The sequence below is a fragment of the Tachysurus fulvidraco genome, chromosome 2 (genome assembly GCF_022655615.1).
Source record: "Tachysurus fulvidraco isolate hzauxx_2018 chromosome 2, HZAU_PFXX_2.0, whole genome shotgun sequence".
Taxonomy (NCBI): Eukaryota; Metazoa; Chordata; class Actinopteri; order Siluriformes; family Bagridae; genus Tachysurus; species Tachysurus fulvidraco.
The window spans coordinates 42,497,183-42,524,682 of NC_062519.1; the positions used below are offsets into that span (position 1 = coordinate 42,497,183).

A 27,500-nucleotide genomic window follows, 5' to 3' on the forward strand; every position below is an offset into this window, starting at 1 on the left:
TCCAAAGACGAGAGATGAATCTGAATGAGAGGAAACGCGCTCTTACCTCATAATTGGGTGGAATCCGAGCACCGAAGCCCAGAGCCGAGAACCTTTTGTCACTGTGATAAGAGAAGAATCAGAAAGTGTTCCATTTTTTTTTTTTTTTTTGATCTTTTCAGACTGAAATACATTTATTACCGTTTTCCACTCGAGGCGAACGGAAGCCTGGTTTCTCTCCGGTGCACGAATGCGTATTTCACTTAATCACAGATATTAATGACACTTTCGCAGTTACACAAGGGTCCGTTCCGAGCTCGTTCGCAGAAGGGCGGGGCAGTTTAACCTCTCCCTAACACACCCCCCCCCCTCCCCCTGTTGAATTCTTGATTCTGATTGGTCAGTTTCTACACCAGCACATCACAGATTTACATTAATGGGCTCATTTTAATACGATATCCTTATTATACAGGCACTTGTGTATAATCATCATCTGATACTAACACAGAGATTCTTCTTACACGATTAACGTCTCGTTTAACCGAGATAAACGTCTGTGAGGGGACGATTTCTTGGTGGAGATTTTGTTTGTACTTGATATTTATGGAAGGAGTCTCCGGCACAAGCTCTTTTATACGCTCAGGATACGCTTTGTGGTTTCTCGACATTCGTTTGGTCTGATTAACTTCAAGAAAGAGGGGAAAAAAGACACGTGACAAGATAAATGGATGATGGGTTTGATTTGTTTGTTACGTGAATAAATCCCGGGGGTCACGGTGGCTTAAAGGTTAGCACGTTCGCCTCACACCTCCAGGGTCGGGGGTTCGATTCCCACCTCCACCTTGTGTGTGTGGAGTTTGCATGTTCTCCCCGTGCCTCGGGGGTTTCCTCCGGGTACTCCGGTTTCCTCCCCCGGTCCAAAGACATGCATGGTAGGTTGATTGGCATCTCTGGGAAATTGTCCATAGTGTGTGAGTGTGTGTGTGTGTGTGTGTGTGTGAGTGAATGAGAGTGTGTGTGCCCTGTGATGGGTTGGCACTCCGTCCAGGGTGTATCCTGCCTCGATGCACAATGACGCCTGAGATAGGCACAGGCTCCCCGTGACCCGAGAAGTTCGGATAAGCGGTAGAAAATGAATGAATGAATGAATGAATAAATTCCTGTAGTATAAATAATAGGGAGAAATCGCACCGATCGCTGTATTGTTGTTAATAAAGCTCCTTTTACACGTGAACTTAACATATCGGATGAATTAGCGCTTCTTTACACCCGTCACTGCTTTAGTCCTTTATGGCTTTATAGCCCATAAATACAATATAAATAAAGCTATTGTAGAGGATTAAATGTTCTAGATTTATCTCCTTGACATCCTTCCATTGTGTTGTCCAGCTAACATGCCAAGAAACATGATCATGAAACACGAGCTAGAACAAACACGAGCAAGACGATCACATTCTACATTAATCCCAGGAGCGGCTACACATTCACACAGCAGTTCATTTTATTTCAATTGACCCCAGACCATTTTCGGACATTTTCACAATAAATAGATCCTGCACACACACACACACACACACACACACACACACACACACACACACACACATACAGTCACACACACATACAGTCACACACAGTAATCAGTAATAAACACACACATACACACACCAACATACACAGACACATACAGTCACACACACACACACACACACACACACACAATCATGCACACACACACATATGCACACACAGTAATACACAGACACACACATCAACATACACAGATACATACAGTCACACACAGATACACCCACACATATGCACACACAGTAATACACACACACACACACACACACACACACACACACACACACACACACACACACACACACACACACACACACATCCGTGCACACACACACACACTCATCAACATACACAGATACATACAGTCATACACAGATACACACACACATATGCACACACAGTAATACACACACACACACACACACACACACACACATCCGTGCACACACACACTCACACTCATCAACATACACAGATACATACAGTCACACACAGAAACAACCCACACACACACACACACACACATCAACATACACAGATACATACAGTCACACACAGATACACCCACACACACACACACACACACACACACACACACACACATCAACATACACAGATACATACAGTCACAGTCACACACACACACACACACACACACACACACACACACACACACACACACACACACACACATCAACATACACAGATACATACAGTCACAGTCACACACACACACACACACACACACACACACACACACACACACACACACACACATTATAAAGGACATTACATTTATACATTATTCATTAATCCCAGGAGCAGCTCGCTTCTACACATTCACACAGCCTTTGATTTTATTTCAGTTGACCCCAGACCATTTTCGGACACACGAGTGTGAAAACAGGACGAGAATGCGAGTGAAACATCAGGCACTTTTGTATCTCCTCCGGCTGCCTGCCGCTTGTCATAATCTACTCCTGCTTCTCCACTGCACTGATTTCACATCCAGATGAAAATGGCTACAGCTAATCACACAAGCCTCTGTTCCAATCAGTCGCCACGAGACTCCGCCGTGACTTCGGTGCCGACGACGCTGTGGCTCGCTGCTGCGCTCACCGTGCATGTGTCATGTGTAATGGGATGGTGGAGGGATGAAAGCAGCGCCGGAGGGAGAGAAGCAAAAGAGCGAAAGACACCGCAGGGGCACTTGGCTAATCACTCAGCAGGATTCTGCACTCAGCTCAGAACAGGGCAAGCAGCAGAGCAGAGGATCGAGTGCTGTGATGTTCAACACACCAGGGGCACAGAACACACCTGGGCAGCGTTCAAATCGCACTCTCGTGTTCAGGGAGCGTGTTGGTCTCCTCAAGATGTGCCCAGTTATCATCTATATCATACGAACATGTCTAAATCGTTGTCCTGCTTTTATCTCTGGAAAACATATCGAGTTCTGGACTAAAAACTAAACTGCTCTATACGGATTTGGAAGTCGGTGACGGATTTGTATTCCAAAAATGTCAATTTATTGTATGTGTAACGTCTGAAAAGGGAATCTGAATCGAATTACTACAAAAATGAACAAGACAATCGAGTGTAAGCCTACAGATGCTTCGACAGATCAAACAAGCCAACGTTACAACACGGGTTTGACTGCTAGTGACAAAAGGAGATCAAATTCACTATAAACAATAAGACAGAGACGATCGAGTGCAGAGTAACAACTTCTGTTCATTCATTTATTCATCTGGTCTTTACTGTCAACACACACACACAAACACACACACACACACACACACACCAACATACACAGATACATACAGTCACACACAGTAATACACACACACACACACACACACACACACACATTCATGCACACACATTCATGCACACACACACTCACAGATACACACATAAACACACACATCAGCATACACAGATACATACAGTCACACACACATATGCCCACACACATATGCACACACAGTAATACACACACACACATCAACATACACAGATACATACAGTCACACACAGTAATACACACACACACACACACACACACACACACACACACACACACACACACACAGATACACAAATACACACACATCAACAAACAGTACACAGATACAGTCACACACACACAGATACACCCACACATGTGCACACACACATATAGTCACACACAGTAATACACACACACACACACACACACACACACACACACATATTCATACACACACAAAGATACACACATACACACACACATTCATGCACACACACACACAAAGATACACACACACACACATTCATGCACACACACAGATACACACATACACACACATCAACATACACAGATACAGTCACACAAAGATACACCCACACATGCACACACACATATGCACACACAGTAAGAAGACACACACACACACACACATATGCACACACACACACACACATCAACATACACAGATACATACAGTCACACACAGATACACTCACACATGCACACACACACACACACACACACATATGCACACACACACACACACATCAACATAAACAGATACATAGTCACACACACACACACATACACCCACACACATATGCACACACAGTAATACACATACACACAACAGAAATAGACATACAGTATACACACACACACACATTCATATACACATTCATGCACACACACATTCATACATTCATTCATACAGACCTCCATCCTTATTATTCAATAAAACCGCACTGGGTATAAAATAATTTTCATTTTTTAATACAAAAGCTTGTGTCTGTCAGGACTGAGCTGAGCTCCATCTCTGTCATTCACACACATCCCATCCACAGCTCTCGGCTGACTGACAGCAGACACGTCTTCTGCACAGACTAATAACAACTCAGATCTTCTTAGTATTCAGGAATAGAGCACATGGACACTACTGAGGTCAGGAAAAGATATAGTGAGTTTTTACACTATATGATATAACTAGGTTAGAAGCATATTGCAGGTTAATCCAAAAAATTAATGACATATACAATCGAATTTTCCCGCATTTCTTCTGTTGAATTTGTTTATTTATTCAGCCGCAGCCGGCTCTCTATCCTGGGAACACTGCCTGCGGGTGAGACAGGAATACACCACTTCTCCAGTTTCATGAGGTGTTCAACTTACAATGAAAATCCAATTCGTTTCAGATTTTTGCTCCTTTTCCTGTAAAAGTTTTTCACTTCATTAGAATACAGTGATGCCTCGAGATACGAGTTTAATTCGTTCCGTGACTTTGCTCGTATCTCAAAACAATTTTCCCCGTTTAAATGAATTGAAATCCCATTAATCCGTTCCAGCTCGCAAAATTCCACTCCGGTTGTTTTATGTGTTTTGAATATGATAAATGTTCAGTACTGTATTTATAAATGATAAATATGTTATAAAACATACAGTAATAAAAGAGAAGGTTAAAAAAAATAAACTGGTTTTACTATAAAATGTATTATTTACCTTGGAGATCAGATGACTCGAGTTAACGGAAGACGCGCACGGAGGAGTAAACAGGCAGAGGAGTAAAGAGGAGGAGGAGTAAACAGGCAGAGGAGTAAAGAGGAGGAGGAGTAAACAGGCGGAGGAGTAAACAGGCAGAGGAGTAAAGAGGAGGAGGAGTAAACAGGCAGAGGAGTAAAGAGGAGGAGGAGTAAACAGGCGGAGGAGTAAACAGGCGGAGGAGTTAGGAGGAATTACACTTTCACTTTCGTTCACTTAATCGCTGCTGTACACTCTTAATGCTACTTTACACTTAAATGGAACTTAACTAAACTTCCCTAAAATTAACGAACTTAACTGAACGTCTCGTAACTTAACTCAACTTAATTGCTACAATTTCTGTTTTCTTTACATTCATTTTGCTTCATTTTCTTCATCGCTTTTCTCTTCACTTGTTTTTGCCACTAACATCTGCCGGCCGTTTTAATAAAACCCTGTAAAGGAGGTTTGTTTCTTCCTCCCTTTTAAAATGTTTCAGAAATGTGTAAGGCAAGTGTCATTAAACAACTATTTCTGGGATGTTCGTGTCTCACACGTGGTTGTTCTGGATCTTTGTTTCGGCAGCGGTGGCGGCAGCTCGGATGCTCATATCTCAAAAATGTGTTCGTATCTCAAGGCAAATCACAGCTCGTATCTCAAAAAATCCGTATGTCGATGCACTCGTATCTCGAGGTTTCACTGTATTCTATTTTTCATGAAATACTCAGAAACAGCGAGATTTTTCCTCGGTTACTTATCAGAATCTAGGGAGCACTTAATCATTAGTGAGAACTCTTTAAAAGCAGGTGAAAGGTTCTATGAGATGTAATAAACATATTAAATAATCACTGCAGCTCAAATTCCTCTGGTGCTCGGACCCCTAGGCATCCTAATAAAATTAACAGGTTTAAGGAGAATGCTGTGAGTTCTCCCGGGTTCTCGTGGATGCGGTGTGATTTCCCATGCTTGCGTCATGGCGTCGTGTGCGAGAATCACGGATCTGAAACTGCACGGAATAAACGAGCACTTTGGCTTATTATCCTTACGTTATATTAGTGAGCTTGACTTTCAGGCTCTTTCGGATATTTAACCATCGCTTTCATTAGCTGAAGATTGAACTCAACTGAAGTATTCGTAACACCACACTCGCTGTTCAGGATGTTGGCAAGATTAATTGACTGTGCTAATTAACATAAAAGAATAGAAGGAGGAGGTAGTAATTGAGAAATAACCAAAACACAATTGCTGTCCAAAAATAAAATATTTACAACATTCCATTTCCTTCTCTGTGACTGAGGAAACAGCATTTCCTGTCATTTTCTATGAGTCAGGAAATAGTATTTCACTTTGTACTTGGGATGTACAACATGTTTTTATTAACATTTAACTGCATTATGTGAAACTGCAATATATTGAGTATTTATGTGTGTGTGTGTGTGTGTGTGTGTGTGTGTGTGTGTGTGTGTGTGTGTGTGTGTGTGTGTTTTAAAAAGTTGTCAAGAAGTCGAGAAGCTTTTATGGTCATTCCGTATATATATATATCTGACACAGTACATAGTGACATAAGACAATGTTCTTCCAGGACCTACACAGAACAAACACAGAGCTACATAGAAAAACACAGAGCTAAACAGAACAAACACAGAGCTACACAGAGCTACATAGAACAACACAGAGCTACATAGAACAACACAGAACTACATAGAAAAACACAGAGCTACACAGAACAACACAGAGCTACATAGAACAAACACAGAGCTACATAGAACAAACACAGTGCTACATAGAACAACACAGAGCTACATAGAACAACACAGAGCTACATAGAACAAACACAGAGCTACATAGAACAAACACAGAGCTACATAGAACAACACAGAGCTACATAGAACAAGCTACATAATACAAACACAGAGCTACACAGAACAAACACAGAGCTACATAGAACAACACAGAGCTACATAGAACAAACACAGAGCTACACAGAACAAACACAGAGCTACATAGAACAACACAGAGCTACATAGAACAAACACAGAGCTACATAGAACAAACACAGAGCTACATAGAACAAACACAGAGCTACATAGAACAAACACAGAGCTACATAGAACAACACAGAGCTACACAGAACAAACACAGATCTACACAGAACAACACAGAGCTACACAGAGCTACATAGAGCTACATAGAGCTACATAGAACAAACACAGCGCTACATAGAACAAACACAGCGCTACATAGAACAAACACAGAGTTACACAGAACTACACAGAGCTACACAGAACAACACAGAGTTACACAGAACTACACAGAGCTACATAGAACAAACACAGAGTTACACAGAACTACACAGAGCTACACAGAACAAACACAGAGTTACACAGAACTACACAGAGCTACACAGAACAACCCAGAGCTACACAGAACAAACACAGAGCTACATAGAACAAACACAGAGCTACATAGAACAACACAGAGCTACATAATACAAACACAGAGCTACATAATACAAACACAGAGCTACATAGAACAACACAGAGCTACACAGAACAAACACAGATCTACACAGAACAACACAGAGCTACACAGAGCTACATAGAGCTACATAGAACAAACACAGCGCTACATAGAACAAACACAGAGCTACACAGAGCTACACAGAACAACCCAGAGCTACACAGAGATAAGGACTGAAGTAAGTTAGTCCTAGACACATAAAGTGTATCAGTACAACCTGCTGTACACAGTGTGAGATACAAGACAAGAAAACAGTCCAAAGAAAAAATACAAGCCATTACACAAAAGCAGCACTGACTAGTGTACATACTGTATATCCTACAGTACAATATTGTGTGTGTGTGTGTGTGTGTGTGTGTGTGTGTGTGTGTGTGTGTGTGTGTGTGTGAAATATTTGACTGATCTCAGGTTCCACATCAATGGAGGTTTTGCTAAAGCTTTGTATCAACAGAATGAACCTAATTTTGTTGAAATGAATCCAGCCTTGTTTCTTGCTTCACATCTGAAGAACAAATGCTAAGGTTTTAGCGTATGTGGGTAAAATTCTGTTTTCTTCTGCATGCTAGGATTTTCTCGTCAGCCACATCGGCATGCTGCGTACGTGTCGAGATTAACAGCACAACTGTGTTTGATGAGCGAAAGCATGATTGAGATCCACGAGCTGCTCTGACAACTGCGACTTCCTCCCACGCAGACTAACGCTTTCCACACGAGTAACAACCACTTCTTTTTTCAGCCTCTCTTACACTCGTGCTGCTTTTTAGTCTCCAGTTAAAACGGGTGGAGTGAACTACGTCCCTTTTAGCGATCGGACGACGTTGATGCATTTTGTCCAAGAATTTAATTTAAATATTAACATCTGATATTCCACTTATTATTATGTCGCTTTGTAGAAGCCAACATTCTGTTCTCCTATTTAAGCTTAGACAAAAATTTACCAATAGTAACTCCTCCTACGGCTTTCGAGCTACATGCACCAAATTCGGATATGTTGTAGACGCCGGTCTGAAGTTTTACGCTATTACTTTTCTAAGCGATCCGAGTACCGGTACTTCCGGTACCGGGTCTCAAAATGGCCTTTTATCCCATAGACTCCCATTATACATTCTGGAGGTTTATAACTCGGCAAGCTTTCGAACTCTCTACACCTAAAGCCAGCTCCTTTAGGGTGACACTCTGAACAAAGGTTTAAATTGGTGTACCGACTGGCCTTTCGGTTGTCCCGTAGCCCCGCCCCCAAGATATGCAAAATCAAAAAACCTTTTACGACATGGACATGTGACATATCAAAACACTCAGAACAATAAGGGGAACTTCCTCAAGAGTATATGGATGATGTTACATGCTCGTCTCCACTTATTTCAAATGTTTTGGCACCCTAGCTTTCTGTCCACTTGAATCCAAAAGTAACACTAACCCTTATGTCCACTCGCTTCCAAAAAGCACCGTCCTTTGCGAATACTTGCACCGTCAAAGCCAACATCAAAGTTTGTCACGACGAACTTTACAAATCTAGTTTTCTTTTGTTAGGCGTTTTCAAACAAGATCACACTAAAACTCTCGATCGATTAAGACCAGAAGCAAAAAATCTTTGTGAGTTTATACACAGTGTGCTCTTTTCATGTTTCTCCTCAACAGTACAATGTTTTTCCCACATGAAGTCTCACAGGGAAAAAAAATCAGGCACAGGAGGCGAGCAGGAAGTCACGGCACCTGGACACGCCTCCCGGAGCAGATGTGCCTCACAGCTGTAAACGGGCAAATACAGCTTTTAATGAAAGCCCAGAGGATCAACCTGCGGCAAGCCGAGGAAGAGCGATGGCCAGAAATTAGTCATGAATCTCTCAGCCAAAAGCACATTTGCTCTGACAAGAGATCAGAACAAATGCAGAAATAAAGTGCATCTCGAGCGAAGAGGCGAATCCAGATTAGTTAATTATTTTCCCGACGTTTCGGGAGGTGAGTCACGGTGAGTCACGGTGCCGGAGGCCAGGTGAAATCTTGGCACCCGTTATTATCTGCTGGTGGATGAAGAATACACAAAGAGACACACATGGACACATACACACACAACCCCCCCCCCCCCCACACACACACACACACACACACTCGACCATGTATACATATTAAAATATCCATTACATGAGAACACACAAAAAATGATTAATGATTAAAGAATCCTTAATCGTCCTATAATCAGATTTTAATGACATTTTATTTCTCTCTCATTATTCTTTAATAACAAAATTCTCCTAAGTGTCATTGCTTGCATGGAACAAGATGAAATGATCACCTAGCCCTTTTCAGGATTATAAATGAAACGATGTACTCCATGTTATTTTGTGTGTTAAATCTCCTGAGAACGAGAGAAACGCAGAACTAAAAAACACCACAGTGAAGCAACAGGTCAGGAACTGAAGAGCAGAAATATTCCAATAAAGAAGCGATTAAAAGACTGTAGTTATGTTTTTTTAGTTTGTGCTGATACTTGGTAGATCTTATCTCTACATAAGGTCATGGGGAACCTGGAGGAACCGGGGCACAATTTAAAGGTGAGGTCTCCGATGTTTGAAAGCCATTGTTGACATTTGAAATCACCAAAACAAACACGCCCCTAACCCAAACGGGTCCCACCCCTGTATCGATAGCTCCGCCCACACATACATACGTAACCCGGGCGACTAACAGAAAGAAACGTGTCTTTATCATAGCTGAAGGGAAGAACAATACGATTGTAGATAAACAAACAAGCAAAAATGCCACACAAGCATAATGATGTAAAGGACAAAGGCATATATTAGTTCTGTGTAACAAAGCAAAACCAACGTTACTCACCTATCGAGAAGGAAAAAAGCGCCTCGGCGTCTTAAGTAAAGTCGGCCACATATTCACAGGTCGGAGTTTCCCGAGTCGATAACTCCTGAGCTAAACGCTGTTACTACACAAAACGCGGTTGTAGCTGCCTCTCTACATTACTACGATAGATAAAGAGGTGTTATTTGTGTAGTAACAGCGTTTAGCTCAGGAGTTATTGACTCGGGAAACTCCAACCTGTGAATATGTGGCCGACTTCCTGCTCCTTCAGTTCTCTCCAGCGCTGGAAAGCTGATCCTATATTAACACGTCCTACTTCTTGTCCTTATCGTAAGTCTTTCTTCTCTTTCTTTCTTTGTTTTTATCCTCCATGTCGATGTTAAAACCGCTTTCTGCTAATGTCACACATGCGCACTGAACACTCTCTCCGCCCATATCGACAAGCCCCGCCCCTTTCTGCTCATTGGCTACACGTTTGTTTTGATTTTTGTTTATTATTCGGCCCGACTCGGTTTTCTGAAGCATTTCTCAAAAATCAGGGACCCTGCCTTTAATGGGTGCCAATCACACACACACACACACACACACACACACACACACACACACACACACACACACACACACACACACACTATAATCAATTCAGAGATGCCAATCAGCCTACAATGCACATCTCTGGACTGGAGGAGGAAACCCGGAGAAACCCCTGATGAATGGGGAGAATGTTCAGACTCCACACACAGAGCAGAGACGGGAATCAAACCCACAACCCTAGAGGTACGAGGCAAACATACATGTACACATAAGTACATAAAAATATTTTCTCTTTATTTTACTCACGCACCAATTCCTAGCCAGCACTCAGCTCTCTCCTTACATGTAACCAAGTCTGACGTGTGCTTCCTCTGAGACATCAAGAACATCTGCTCATGCTGCATCACAGGACGGTGTAACATACTGTAGACCCAGAGGAGAACACTGTCCACTCTCTTCTGTGTACATGACATCAGAGATACACACGTCTAGAAGCTTTGCATTCTGGTCTCTTAGCAACGTATCAGTACAGTACGACATTAGCATGGATTCATGAACATATCTGAAAGGAATTTATTCTGAACATAAAGGAAATTCAGATGTTTTTTAACGTTCATGTAACATTATAGGTCTTCATATATTCCTGCCAGGTTTTTAATTTTTTTACACATTTATTTTCCTGCAAATGGGGAATCAATTTTAATTTGTCTAGGAGATGGAGCAAGAACGATCGATTGTATTGATTTATTTATTTATTTATTTTTATATTTTACAGTCAACCCTAAATCTTCTGGCTAAAATAAAAAAGTGGATGAATATATAAAATAAACCCAGGAAATTAGTGATCATTTGATTTGTAATTAAAACATTATTAATCAATTACTCATTCACTCATCTTCTACCGCTTATCCGAACTTCTCGGGTCACGGGGAGCCTGTGCCTATCTCAGGCGTCATGGGGCATCGAGGCAGGATACACCCTGGACGGAGTGCCAACCCATCACAGGGCACATACACACACTCATTCACACACACACTCACACACTACAGACAATTTTCCAGAGATGCCAATCAACCTACCATGCACGTCTTTTGACCGAAGGAGGAAACCGGAGTACCCGGAGGAAACCCCCGAGGCACGGGGAGAACATGCAAACTCCACACACACAAGGCGGAGGTGGGAATCGAACCCCGACCCTGGAGGTGTGAGGCGAACGTGCTAACCACTAAGCCACCGTGCTCCCCTTATTAATCAATTAATTACCGATTATTGTGTAGTTTTCTGCGTAATGCTGGTTTCAAAAGTATTGGCACCCCTATAATTTGAGAAATCCTCTGCTATAGCACTATAACTTTTTCAGATGACTAAATTAAATAAATCCATTCTAAAATATTATTCGCAATATTATTGTAATGTGCCTATGAGATTAAAAAAATGTCTCCAACATTCAGTTTTCCTTAAAGGCGGCGTCTCCGATGTTTGAGAAATGCTTCAGAAAACTGAATCGGGACCAGAAACTAAAAATCAAAACAAACGTGTAGCCAATGAGCAGAAAGAGGCGTGTCTTGTCAATATGGGCGGAGAGAGTGTTCAGTGCGCATGTGTGACATTAGCAGAAAGCGGTTTTAACATTGACATGGAGGATAAAAACAAAGAAAGAAAGAGAAGAAAGACTTACGATAAGGCAAGAAGTAGAATGCGGTTGTAGCTGCCTCTCTACATTACTACGATAGAAAAGAGGTGTTATTTGTGTAGTAACAGCGTTTAGCTCAGGAGTTATTGACTCGGGAAACTCCAACCTGTGAATATGTGGCCAACTTCCTGCTCCTTCAGTTCTCTCCAGCGCTGGAAAGCTGATCCTATATTAACACGTCCTACTTCTTGTCCTTATCGTAAGTCTTTCTTCTCTTTCTTTCTTTGTTTTTATCCTCCATGTCGATGTTAAAACCGCTTTCTGCTAATGTCACACATGCGCACTGAACACTCTCTCCGCCCATATTGACAAGACATGCCCCTTTATGCTAATGTCACACATGCGCACTGAACGCTCTCTCTGCCCATATTGACAAAACACACCCCTTTATGCTAATGTCACACATGCGCACTGAACGCTCTCTCCGCCCATATTGACAAAACACACCCCTTTATGCTAATGTCACACATGCGCACTGAACACTCTCTCCGCCCATATTGACAAGACACGCCCCTTTATGCTAATGTCACACATGCGCACTGAACGCTCTCTGCCCATATTGACAAGACACACCCCTTTATGCTAATGTCACACATGCGCACTGAACACTCTCTCCGCCCATATCGACAAGACACGCCCCTTTATGCTAATGTCACACATGCGCACTGAACGCTCTCTGCCCATATTGACAAGACACACCCCTTTATGCTAATGTCACACATGCGCACTGAACACTCTCTCCGCCCATATTGACAAGACACGCCCCTTTATGCTAATGTCACACATGCGCACTGAACACTCTCTCCGCCCATATTGACCCGCCCCTTTCTGCTCATTGGCTACACGTTTGTTTTGATTTTTGTTTTGATTTTTAGTTTGTGGTCCCGACTCAGTTTTCTGAAGCATTTCTCGAATATCGGAGACCCCACCTTAAAGTGCTACAGTCTTTTTCTGATTTCTGATTTATCTTGGTTAAATCGTGTCCTTTATCGAGGACGACCGTCAATAGTTTGACATGTTATGGAGAAAAAAATGAATAAATGTAAAAATTAAGAAGAAATGGTATTTGTACTTAACTTAGTTAATAGTGCAATTTTATCCTCTACAATACAGTTGAAAATGTAACAAAATAAAAATAATATTTCTGATGTTTTTAGAGATATTATTATTTAAAGACTTTAAATTGTACATTCTGTTTTGTGCAGTTTTCTTCAATACAACGCTAGTTTCAAAAGTAATGGCACCCCATCAGCCATATTTGGTGAAACTAGGAATTTTTCAAGGACGTCAACAATTCTGACGTGATTCTGAAAGACGGTATTTTACATTAAAGAAGAACTGTTTAATAAAAATGATCTAGGCAATAAATAAATAAATATATAAATAAATAAATAAATTGTTCATTTGCTTGAAGGGTGGCAATAATTCAGCTGTATGATATTATATTGGGTCTTAAGTACAATCGGGTATTTGTGTTATTTTGTGTAGCAGGACCGAAGTCACAGATGAGACGTCTGATAACGAGACACAGACAGATCGCACTTCCTCCTCGGGAAGTCATGTGACGTCTATAATTCACAGAACCAGCTGTGAGAGAGAGAAAAAAGCCACAGGGCTGCTAATGAGAAGCTGATAAATATGGAGATTTTCCCGGACAGTCTTGTCTCATCTCATTCTCACTTGTTTTGTGTTGTGCTCTTGTGGGCAGCTCGGGGGCAAACAATTCCTGCATCCTACAAGCGGCACCAAATTTATCTGCAGGTTTTCACCTGGTGTGTGTGGCAGAAACGCTTCGAGCGAGCAGCCCACACACAGCGTAGGAGGCCAACGCTGGAGGACTTCGAACATCCTGAGCCCAAAATGTCTACCTCCTGAACTCTGATTCTATTTTAAAACAAAGGCATTAAGACAAAGCTTTGTGTTAAGCTTTAAATCTGTCTTTGGATTCATCAAGTCGAATGAGAAAAATATACACACAGTTTAACAGCTGTAGTGAACATCAAACCAAAATAAGCCGATGTTCATTTATGGCTGTTTTATTGTGACCGTGTCGATGACCGAACGTCTTCCTCGTGTCTCACTCCACAGTGGTGTTAATGTGAAGCTCATATGAAAGTAGACACTCAGGATTTAAGACTTTGTAGAGTTTCTTCACTACAAAAATATTAATCGAAAAATAAAAATAAAAACAGTTTCCCAGGATGCCAGACAAGGAGAGGAACTCTCTCAGAGGCTTTGTACATACCCACGGGCACTCAGACGCGGCACGTGATTGGTTCCCGGCGTGAGATCTGAGCCGATTGGCTGTGCATCATCGCATCCTCTCCCAGCTTCTTCCCTTGTCGTATCTCGCCACTCTCGTTCACGCTGTCAACCGTGTCTCGCGTATCGTGTTCGAAATTAACTTTTCGTTAAGCCCTTACGATGCCTCCTAAGCGCCGTGCCCCTGCGAAACATTCCTCTAATGAGCCCAAGAGGAAGAGGAAGATGATGACCATCAGTGAAAAGGTCAAACTTAGGGCCGATACTACTTCACAGATTTTCACCTATCGTGAGGGGGTCCGGTCCCCATTAACCGCGATAAACGAGGGATCGCTGTATTTCTGTTTTTTCTCTACAACACTAGAGGTGATATTTTTATAGAAAAGATCCAGAAAAACAAAAACGCTTCTTTTTCTTCCACACAGATGTTTGTATGTTCAGAGTAAATGTTGGTATCAAACCCATTTCTGCTCTCTGAGAAGCTCCGAGTGTTTGTTCGTCTAAAAAGCGGCTCAGGTTTCTCTTCATCACTAAAATTCAGTGTAAGATCATCAACAGAGGGAAAAACACACGTCTAAAACACGCCGAAAGAACGATTTATTTTAGATCAGACTCACAGACACGACGTGGGACGACTGTTTATACCGAGAGAAAACGTCTGATAGGACGCCAGTGTACTGGTACAACTGATAAAAAAATAAATATAATAATAAACTATAAAATAGCGGATGTGCTGCATCAAGTACTATTTTATAAACCATCAAATACTGACTGCTGAAGCCGTGTTGTTAATTTGCAGCGATGAACGCAATCATTACAGTAACATACTGACAACTGACTTCAGTTCCACACTTATCACCTCGTCATTCCTACAGTACGTCATCGTGATGTTCTGATTATTATTCACAACATTGTCTCCTGTTTTAATATCACACCGTGAATAACATCGTGTCTATCATGACTTTTTTTTTGAGATAGTATTATTTAGCTGTTCTCAGGTTTCTTAAAGTGCTGGTTTTAAAAGTAATGGCACCCCTACTGTCCATATTTGGAGAAACACAATTCTTTTATGGGTGTCAATTATTTTGAGGTGATTTTGAGAGAAAGACAGTTGCTGTGATTGTTAATTGTGCTCTCAAACACTCATACAGTGTATCATAATATTCATTCACTCATCTTCTACCACTTATCCGAACTTCTCGGGTCACGGGGAGCCTGTGCCTATCTCAGGCGTCATCGGGCATCGAGGCAGGATACACCCTGGACGGAGTGCTAACCCATCACAGGGCACACACACACTCTCATTCACTCACACACTCACACACTACAGACAATTTTCCAGAGATGCCAATCAACCTACCATGCATGTCTTTGGACCGGGGGAGGAAACCGGAGTACCCGGAAGAAACCCCCGAGGCACGGGGAGAACATGCAAACTCCACACACACAAGGTGGAGGTGGGAATCGAACCCCCAACCCTGGAGGTGTGAGGCGAACGTGCTAACCACTAAGCCACCATGCCCCCCCGTTGTATCATCATATAAGCTTTTTTATTTATTTTTAACTTTAACATAGGCTTCTTAAGTCCTTTCTCATGGTTGTCAACAATTTGAAAAGAATAAGTAACTTAAAGAAAAAGTGTTTGAGATTTTAGTACAATTAAAAAGGCAGATTCTGTAAAATTCAATCACTTGTCCATTCATTTGAACAGTGAACATCTTTTGTTTAAAGACTGCTGTAATTTGAGAAAAGTATCATAACCTTAAAAAAACACAAACTACATGCATTAGTATTTGATTTGATTAATAACCTGAACAGAGCACAAATCATTTCTGCATGCGAAGCCTGATTCTGGAGTAAATACTGAAGTAAAACCTGAACATAAATCAGCTTTATTGAATGTCGAAAATGAGAGACGCAGAAGGAAATGATAATCAGCTACATGGCCCAGTGTTTCAGCTCTAACAAGCAACCAACCTAAGTGAGACATTCATTTTGGCCTGAATTCTGCACTAATACGGCTCCGGCTCCTGTGGGAACGAGTGTTGTCAGGGCTGGAAGTCTCTAATAAGCCACGCTGGCATGGGGACCATCCCAAGCTCTGGCGTCTGCCAAGACTACATGCCGCATGGGTTGTTGTTAGGACCGAGCCCAGAGGAGGAAAAAAAAGACTTGTGTGTGGCCGGTCATGTGATCAGACCGCCCGTCAACACCTTCACAACCTGTCAGGACGCTCGGGGCTCATCAGCCAACAGCTCTGACAATGAGAGCAGCAGCACAGCATGCAGTGTGGCAGAGAAACAAACCACCACGTAAAAATACCAGCAGAGCTTCTAGTCGAGTTAACTGGATATTTCCCTCGAGTCCTCTCCTCAGACTTGATGGGCATATCAGTTGTTTCACTTAATCTTGTTTTGGCAGGAATGAACAGGCCGAGGACTTATGAGAAGAGCTCTGGACTGCACTGATATTCGAACGAGGATGGGAAAGTCACACTTTTTGTAGTGTAAATAATATATTTCAGTCATGTCGGTTGTTCGGTTTACAAACATAATCTAAACGTGTAATTAAACTTGGTTGGAAAAAAATGATTATAGCAGATTCATTCATTCACTCATTCTCTACCGCTTATCCGAACTTCTCGGGTCACGGGGAGCCTGTGCCTATCTCAGGCGTCATCGGGCATCGAGGCAGGATACACCCTGGACGGAGTGCCAACCCATCACAGGGCACACACACACTCTCATTCACTCACACACACTACGGACAATTTTCCAGAGATGCCAATCAACCTACCATGCATGTCTTTGGACCGGGGGAGGAAACCGGAGTACCAGGAGGAAACCCCCGAGGCACGGGGAGAACATGCAAACTCCACACACACAAGGCGGAGGTGGGAATCGAACCCCCAACCCTGGAGGTGTGAGGCGAACGTGCTAACCACTAAGACTCCGTGACCCCATTATAGCAGATTATACAGTGTGTATTAATTTAAAGTGTTTCACACTGAGCTTAACCCCAGGTTATAGTTTCACTAAATCCTCGCTCGTAATCGCCGCTAGAGAAACATTTCACACTACGAAATTTAGATGAGAGGTTATCATGGCTTTCGCCGCGGGGTTATGAAACACCAGAAAGACAGCGTTTAACTCCACATCGCCTTGACAAACCTCTACAGTCTTAAAATGTTAAGAATAGTTGCCTAGCAACAGAGACCCAATCAGAATCTGAAGAGCGCTTCAGTCTCATCAGGTGAAAACCGGGACGTAGCCGAACAAGGAAAGAAATACGTCACGTCGAATAATTAGCTGAAGTTGGATAAAAACAAGCGAAAGTCTGATCGAATACACGACAAAGTTAAGGAGAACAAAAAAGACGCTCTTAGAATCTCGGAACAACAAAAATACAAAAACAGTCAGGATATAAAATAAAATGGGATGGTGTGATGAAACAGTTACGGTTACCACATGAAGGTAAACTTCAGTATAAATGTCATACAAAATCCATACAAAAATCGGGAAATAAATTTGTTATCTTTTACCTGTTTACACTGAATTAGTGTCCAGTCAAATTTCCCACTGATTATATAAGCAATCTTTTGGGTTTTTTTTATGATCCTTCACACCTACTTTGATCAAAAGGTGCAGGCTGTTTGGTAGAACCTCAACAAAGGTGTCGCTTCACTTCCAGCTGAAACAAAGCACTGATATCGGAGACTCCTTCCATAAATAGACATTTAACAAACACCACCTTACAGAAAGCAACACCATGAAAACAAATTTATTTTCAGTATTTGATATTAATCTGGGTGATGTCATCAAAAAACAGTAGGACTTCATATTACACACTGGAAACGACTTACGATCCTTTCCATTCATCATGTCATATCTGGCACAAATCCAGTAATAAGAGGGTTCAGATCCTGAAGCTTTAAATCGATTCTTGGCAACCGTTCTTACACCGAGTTGATTTGAACTTTTGTAAACCTTGGTAAATGACATTCGCATAGAAAGCAATTAATGACATAAAATTCTTCAATCCTTCAATCCAATTCCACACATCTTTCCTGAATCATCTTTCAATAACATCACTGGAAAATTCTCCACACGTTCCGGACCCGATGCGAAAGGTGCCGTAAATTCGACTTAAGATCTGTTATATAGAAAATCCCAACTCAATTTCCCCACACACTTTATTTCATATAGATCAGCTCTTTCCAGCAGAGCGGGAATCAGGATTACCTGTCATAATCCTGGCAGATCTCACCCACAGCTATCAAAGCCTTCAGGTACTCGTTGGGCTGGTACGGGTTGATGTAGTGGAGTGAGCAGCTATTGCGAGGGTCTCCGTTTGACGCCGTGAAATCGATGGCAACCTGGAGGAAGAGACACGTCGTCAGACATCGACCTGTTAACGTCTCGAATAAGACGTGACACAGGAAGTCACTGCCAGGTCCTATTTTAGAGCTGGAACTTAGTAAATAATCTAATGAGCGAGTGTTGCTGCGGGAAACCTGTCTCGTGTGTATGTAACTGAGTCTGTCTCAGAAAGTCTAATCAGTCAGATGGTGCGTCTTCGGTGAAGCTGTATGAGAAGCAGAACCACTGTTAAAATATATCTGTAGCATTAAATCTGAAAAACACAACACTACTCATGTGTAGAATTCAAAACAGTGTAAAATTTGTTGTACTGTTTCCTAATTGAATTAAACAATTAGGCGCAGAATAAAAGTAAATGTAAATGTTAACGCTGGGAGACGTCCGGGGAAGTTCGCTCCTGTTATCACTTACATTATAGCAGTACCTTCAGCAGCCTTTTTTCTCTTAAGTAAATAAAGTCTGTCCTGAAGATGATGGAAAGTTACAGCTGCACCTCTAACTGTTAGAGTGCTAACGGTGGAGACTAAGGGGCATTTTACCCCTGGTCACTTCCTGTGTTTTCTGTGATCCGATATCTACCCGACGGTAAAAAGACCAGGTCTAAATGCCCTCCGAAACGTTTTGGAGACGGATATAAACCCGATGGTACAAACCCCTTCAGGAGGTGGTCTGGGACGCGTTTCAGATGAAACTGGACAGGTGTAAATGAATGTGGTTGTTCAAGCCACATACGTCAGCGCTAAACTCCTCCCAAACGGAACTACGTCACTCGCAGGTGACTCGAAACAAATACGTTTTCCCTCCGATCTTTCACCCAGGCGTTTCGTTGGGTCTTAAAATGCACTGCTGCCGCCAGTGAAAATGCAGCAAACAGTAAATGCTGTTTTTTGTAGCAACCACAGACACCAAAGCGTGTTCCATTTCAATTACCCCGGAAATGAGGTCAAATATATTAGCATTTTGGGCGGGAGTAGAAAGATCGGATCGATATCCGATTCGCCGAGACGCGTTTATGTGGCCTGATGTAAACGTTACAGTTTTAACAAATCAGATAGATATCGGATCAGAGACAACACATGAAGTGACCGGGTGTAAAAAGGCCCTAAGATGTTAATTGTACAGAAAATATCTGTATTCATTATTTACTTTCTTTCTTATTAAATTTAATATATTAAAGTGTTGAATGCGCCTCTGCCTTGTGTGTGGAGTTTGCATGGAGTTTGCCTCGGGGGTTTCCTCCGGTTTCCTCCCCCGGTCCAAAGACATGCATGGTAGGTTGATTGGCATCTCTGGAAAATTGTCCGTAGTGTGTGTGTGTGAGTGAATGAGAGTGTGTGTGCCCTGTGATGGGTTGGCACTCCGTCCAGGGTGTATCCTGCCTCGATGCCCGATGACGCCTGAGATAGACACAGGCTCCCCGTGACCCGAGAAGTTCGGATAAGCGGTAGAAGATGAATGAATGAATGAATAAAGTGTTGAATGTTAGGTGGTACAATTGAAAAGTGATTAGGGTTATGGGTTCAATTTCCTGCCTTGCTCGGTGTGTGTGTGTGTGTGTGTGTGGAATTTGCATGTTGTCCATTCCAAAGACATGTTTTGTAGGCTGAATGGCGTCTCAAAACGATACGGATATGTGGAGGACATCCAAAACTCCACAAAGACGATCATTTTATCCTAAGGTTAGGATTGAACCAGGAACCCTGGAGCTGTAAAACTTCAACAAAACAAATTCTTTCATATTGTTTAATCCATAAATATTCCTCTACTAGTTTGGTTGATGACTGAAGGAGCTTTGAATTCATTCATGCCTTTGCTTCTAGCAGGACATTTTCCAGCAACAATGATTCACTTTCACACTCTGGGGAAAACCAAGCCGGACTGATGATGTGCTGTAGTGAGGGTTTCATCAGTAGAGTAAGCGAATGTGATGAGAAAAGCCGACGCAGAACAGAGTACAAATGTGCATGCGTTAGCGGGCTGAGAATGGATTCCTCATTGTTTAGAAGTAAGCTTGAATTTGCATTTTGGCAAAGTACTTACTGTGAAGTGAATCTGGCATCCACCCATGATGTAGTCCAAGAAGGAGTAAACTCTGTGGAGCTGTGGAACAGAGAACTCAGCATTAATCTCACCTGGTGAGATAAACAACAAATGCGGAAGCTTTGAAGTCTTGTGACAATAAACACAATTTAAAATCAATGCCATGCATTTTGTAGGTCCTGGATTTCAAGTTTGTTTGAATTATTTGACGTTATTATTGGCTCTCTATCCAGATTGTTCCAGGTTTGATAAAAATTCCATCAGAAATACATCTACAAAACACAGAAACAGACAGATTTTTAATAATTTACTCCCAACGTGGCACCTCAACCCTCTTAATTTTCCAACCTTTTTTTTAATTAATCCAAACCCTGTTTTAAATTGGGAAGAAAACATACATTTTCCTGGCTGATGTGTTTTGGAGCCTCAAATAGCTCAAACATGTGTTTTAAATCCCACACTTTTAACAACCCTGAATTTAACCCTACATCAACCCTAACTGTACACTAACCTCTAACTCTACACTAACCCTACACTAACCCTACTGCTACACCATCCCTACACCCTAACCCTATACCAACCTTACACCAACCCTACACTAACCCTAACCCTACACTATCTCTAAACAACCCACCACCAACCCTATATCTACACCAACCCTACACCAACCTTACACCAACCCCACACTAACCCTAACCATACACTAACCCTATGTCTACACCAACCCGACACTAACCCTAACCCTACACCAACCTTACACCAACCCCACACTAACCCTAACCCTACACCAACCCCACACTAACCCTAACCCTACACTAACCCTATCTCTACACCAACCCAACCCCACATTAACCCTAACCCTACACCAACCCCACACTAACCCTAACCCTACACTAACCCTATCTCTACACCAACCCCACACTAACCCTAACCCTAAACCAACCGCACACTAACCCTAACCCTACAACAACCTTACACCGACCCCACACTAACCCTAACCCTACACTAACCCTATCTCTACACCAACCCCACACTAACCCTAACCCTAAACCAACCACACACCTACCCTAACCCTACACCAACCGTATCTCTTCACCAACCCCACACTAACCCTAACCCTACACTAACCCTATTTCTACACCAGCCGTATCTCTTCACCAACCCCACACTAACCCTAACCCTACACTAACCCTAACCCTACACCAACCGTATCTCTACACCTACCCCACACCTACCCTAACCCTACACTAACCCTATCTCTACACCAACCCTACACTAACCCTATCCTATTATGTCATAATTTGCTTTTTTCAGTAGCTTGCTGCATAAACCAAAGCGCTGACTAGCATGCTACTGTATTAGCTTGCATAAGCAAAGGGAAGTGTGCTTTTTACAGCCTTTCCTAATTCTAAATAAGGAGCAAGCTTCTGTTTCAAAAGAAGGGCTGTTCGTTAAGGCTTCATTACAGTCTGTCAAATGTATCGTTTGATCAGAAGGGATATCAAATCAAGAGCTTTGTACCGAACTGTCCGATACGATACGATTTAATAGTTAACAACTTGATCTATCAGCTCATTATCGAGTCATTTTAGCAAAAGTAATAAGCACTTTGTGGAGTTCTGACAGTGACGAATGTCAAGTGCGGACCAGTTCCCTCAGGGTTTAATACTATATAAAAAAAACTCAGACAATCATTTTGACCTTTCTAAAGTTTTGCTATGTAATTGCTTTGAGGAAATAAAACTCCCATGTCCACTGATTCCTGACTTTTATTAAATTGGGGCCCGAGTCAGACTTGAGGTTGAGAGTGTATAGTGAGGCTGTAACACTGAAATAGTTTAATACTCCTAGCTCAAGAGCCAAAATCATCCAAGAAGACTGTGTTTAATTCTGTCCAAGGTCAGAATCAGGATTAGGTGGAACTGAGAAATTCTTCGTACTCCAGACTGTGTAGGAATCTGTTGTCATGTCGAGGGTCTGAAGTGTGGTGTGTGTATTCCTTTCTACTCTCAGGTCTCGGGGAGCCTGTGCCTATCTCAGGTGTCATCGGGCATCGAGGCAGGATACACCCTGGACGGAGTGCCAACCCATCACAGGGCACACACACACTCTCATTCACTCACACACACACTATGGACAATTTTCCAGAGATGCCAATCAACCTACCATGCATGTCTTTGGACCGGGGGAGGAAACCGGAGTACCCGGAGGAAACCCCCGAGGCACGGGGAGAACATGCAAACTCCACACACACAAGGCGGAGACGGGAATCGAACCCCCGACCCTGGAGGTGTGAGGCGAACGTGCTAACCACTAAGCCACCGTGCTCCCTGTGTGTATTCCTGACTTTATTCAAACTTTTCCACAGACTTCTCTGGACTTGGTGAATCGGCTTCTCTGGTTATCTGATACACAAATGAAGCCCATTGTTTAAACCCAACAACTAAAACAAAAACAAGCAAAAGGAAAGAAAAAATGAAAAATGTGCTAAACAATGATTCTCTGTCAGAAGCCTTCGACATCAAGTTCAATGTTTCTGCATGAAAGGTTCTTTGTGGCACTAAAAAAAAAAAGAGTTATTTTATGAACCACTTTCTTGAAGGTTCTTCCGGGAACCAAAAGTATGTTCTTCTATGGCTTCATTGTGGAAAACCACTTTAGATCCGTCCTTTATATTTACGAGATTGGACCAAGGATATAAACCACGACATAAACACAAGTGACTCCCAAGACAGACACAAAACAACAGTAACAACACACACGATAACAATTCTTCAGAAAAAAAGGGACGGACGGTTAAAACATATATCGTGGAGCTAATTAGCAGGAACACAGGCCAGCACATGCTCTCTTCTCTCTGGTAGTCTGGAAGGGGATTGTCCATGACACCATCGACTGGAGTAAAGAACTTAATGGCCTTTAGTCCTGCTCTTGCCATCTTGACTTGGACTCGACTCCCTTAAGACTCGATCTCAGTCAGTTTGTCTTTTCTTAGATTTGACAGCAGAGCTCTTTAAGACAGTCCTATTCCTCACTGTGTATTTCCCTCAATATGACCTCTATACTTATGCATGTGGTTTTCTTTATGCAAGATACAAGTCGCTCATTTAAAATAAAAAACAAAGGAGGAAAATGTGTCCTTATAAAAAGGTACGATGTTAATAGCATCCGAAATGTCGTGTGTATGGTGAGTTTATGCGTTAATTAATAATTAATAGTCAAAACATGAACTCAAACATTATTTGCTTACCTGGTATTTATATGACTCATGGATGGATGGTGGATAGATGGGTGGATGAATTGACATATGGATGGATGGATGGATGGATTGACATAAGGATGGATAGATGGGTGGATGAATTGACATACGGATGGATGGACGACAGACGGATGGACGGACGGACAGATGGACAAATGGATGGATGAATCGTTACAGTATAAATAAGAATTCACAATTCAAACAGTCCAAATCCAGACGCAGGTCAGTTTAACAGAGAGATCATTTTTTTAAAATAATTTTCACTTTTAAGCATTAAAACATGATAAAAATTCTGTTTCTGAAAAGTATTATGTAAAAATTAGTGTTCAAATTTCTGTTTAAGCTCCATATTCTCCTTTCTGTTCATCTGACTGCAACCCACACGGAATTACGTACTGATTCCTTTCTCAATGAACCCAAAACCATGATAAAATGAGCATCAGCAGAGCGAGATGATGGAAAACCTACACACACACACACACACGCACAGACCTGGGCTCTGTCTGGAGCCACACACACTTCTATGCTATGCCTCAAGCTGACACATTCACTGCACTACACTACACACACACTTGTGTTGTATTATAGGCCTACACACACACACACACACACACACATACTACAGGAGTGTATGTGTGTATCTCAGGCTGACACCTTCACACTCCTGCCTCCTACCTTCAGATCTGTGAGGATGACCAGGCCAGAGTTTTTGTAGTTCTTCTTCTTTACTTTGTACTTTGGGTTCACGCAGTCCCATGTGACCTTCAGGAGCACAGCAAGAGAGTGGAGAACAAAGCTGAGATGCTTCAGAAACTTCATAATGTTACATGATTTATTTAAACTTCTAAGACAGCGTCTGACATTAGTAGCTAGCTGCGCTTACTACAAAGCTAATTCTAGTCAATTATCTTACTCTATTATTCGAGATTGTAACTACTGAACAAAATAAAGCTATGAAGAGAAATTCTACACTTTGTGACCCCTTTTAGCACAATGCAAAATATATAACGTAATACATTCTAACAAGCTAGTAAACATGATGTGTAGTTTTAACAAATACTAGCAACATCTGTTTTTGTGAAAAACTCCATAAATTCACCAATAAAAATAAAAAAGTACAATTTTAATATATTTTTCTCAAATCTGAACTTTATTAATTTCTTTAGGTCTTTATTAATTTCCTAGATTTTTAAGATCCAAGAGTAACTCTTAGGAATAAAACACTTTTTGTGGTGCTTTTGCCATGAGAAAAAAAATAATTAAAGGTGGGGTCTTCGTTGACATTTGAAATCCCCAAAACAAACACGCCCCTAACCCAAACAAGTCCCACCCCTGTATCGATAGCTCCGCCCACACAAACATACGTAACCCGGGACTGACGGAAAGAAACGTGTCTTTATCATAGCTGAAGGGAAGAACAATACGATTGTAGATAAACAAACAAGCAAAAATGCCACACAAGCATAATGATGTAAAGGACAAAGGCATATATTAGTTCTGTGTAACAAAGCAAAACCAACGTTACTCACCTATCGAGAAGGAAAAAAGCGCCTCGGCGTCTTAAGTAAAGTCGGCCACATATTCACAGGTCGGAGTTTCCCGAGTCGATAACTCCTGAGCTAAACGCTGTTACTACACAAAACGCGGTTGTAGCTGCCTCTCTACATTACTACGATAGAAAAGAGGTGTTATTTGTGTAGTAACAGCGTTTAGCTCAGGAGTTATTGACTCGGGAAACTCCAACCTGTGAATATGTGGCCGACTTCCTGCTCCTTCAGTTCTCTCCAGCGCTGGAAAGCTGATCCTATATTAACACGTCCTACTTCTTGTCCTTATCGTAAGTCTTTCTTCTCTTTCTTTCTTTGTTTTTATCCTCCATGTCGATGTTAAAACCGCTTTCTGATAATGTCACACATGCGCACCGAACGCTCTCTCCGCCCATATCGACAAGCCCCGCCCCTTTCTGCTCATTGGCTACACATTTGTTTTGTTTTTGTTTAGTTTGTCGTATCGACTCAGTTTTCTGAAGCATTTCTCAAACAATGGAGACCCCACCTTTAACATCAGGGTGGAAACAGTGACTGAGTTTCAACTCTCCTCCAATCACTGATTAGTTTCCTATAACAGCACACCTCCAACGTGGTTTACTCCTGAATTATATAGTGTTCCGCTTTCACAACAAGCAGAAACAACGTACACAATTATCCTAATTTTAAACAATCAAATCAACACTGTTCAATCTCTTCTCAGTCAGATTTATAAAATACAACATAAATAATATAATAAAAGAAAAAGAAATAATGTAATAAATGAATAAAAAAAACAACTAATATTTATAAAACAATAAAACATTTTGAAACGTTACCATTCCAACAAATAAAAATGATAAAAGATGAAAATGTCAGTAAACAACCGAAAGCAACCTTTTATATAACACACGTTTCTTTTAAATTTAGAAAAAAAAATATGATGACTGATGAGTTTTACCCAGGAAAAAAAAGACAATGAAATCGTGTCCAGAAGACAGTCTGCAAAATTTAATCTTATTTTAAAAGACATTCTTGCTTTCTAGCTTTGTGGTGTGTGTGTGTGTGTGTGTGTGTGTGTGTGTGTGTGTGTGTGTGTGTGTGTGTCACACCACTTCCTTTGGCTTCTGATGTCTAACTGGAGGAAATGTGGTTCATTCATGACGTCTCACACTGACCTTGTTTTCTCCAGAAGCTTTCTGCATCTCTTTGAACGTGGTGTAAAACTCGCCAATGAAGTCATGCTTCCCTCTCGAATCATAATCCCACACCAGGCACTGTGGGTCGACACCCGGGACCGTTATTTCAGATGACACACTAGATTCACTGTTTACGAATCTTTACTGGTGTCTTGATTCTTCTCGTTCACTACAGTACACGCACC

At 41.7% G+C, this 27,500-nt stretch overlaps 1 protein-coding gene across 1 annotated transcript in view; it reads right to left on the minus strand.

Annotated features, from left to right (window-relative positions):
* The window catches only part of cpne7 (copine VII), a 64,304-nt gene that overhangs the window by 8,424 nt on the left and 28,380 nt on the right, over positions 1 to 27,500 (minus strand). Inside the window, exons 7-12 of the mRNA XM_027136615.2 lie at position 27,500; positions 27,295 to 27,393; positions 25,266 to 25,352; positions 21,332 to 21,391; positions 19,154 to 19,287; positions 47 to 101 (exon numbers count right to left, since the gene is read on the minus strand). The exon at position 27,500 is cut by the window's right edge and continues 89 nt beyond it. Of these exons, the coding sequence (XP_026992416.1) occupies positions 47 to 101; positions 19,154 to 19,287; positions 21,332 to 21,391; positions 25,266 to 25,352; positions 27,295 to 27,393; position 27,500 (436 nt within the window). The remainder of the gene's footprint in view (positions 1 to 46; positions 102 to 19,153; positions 19,288 to 21,331; positions 21,392 to 25,265; positions 25,353 to 27,294; positions 27,394 to 27,499) is intronic.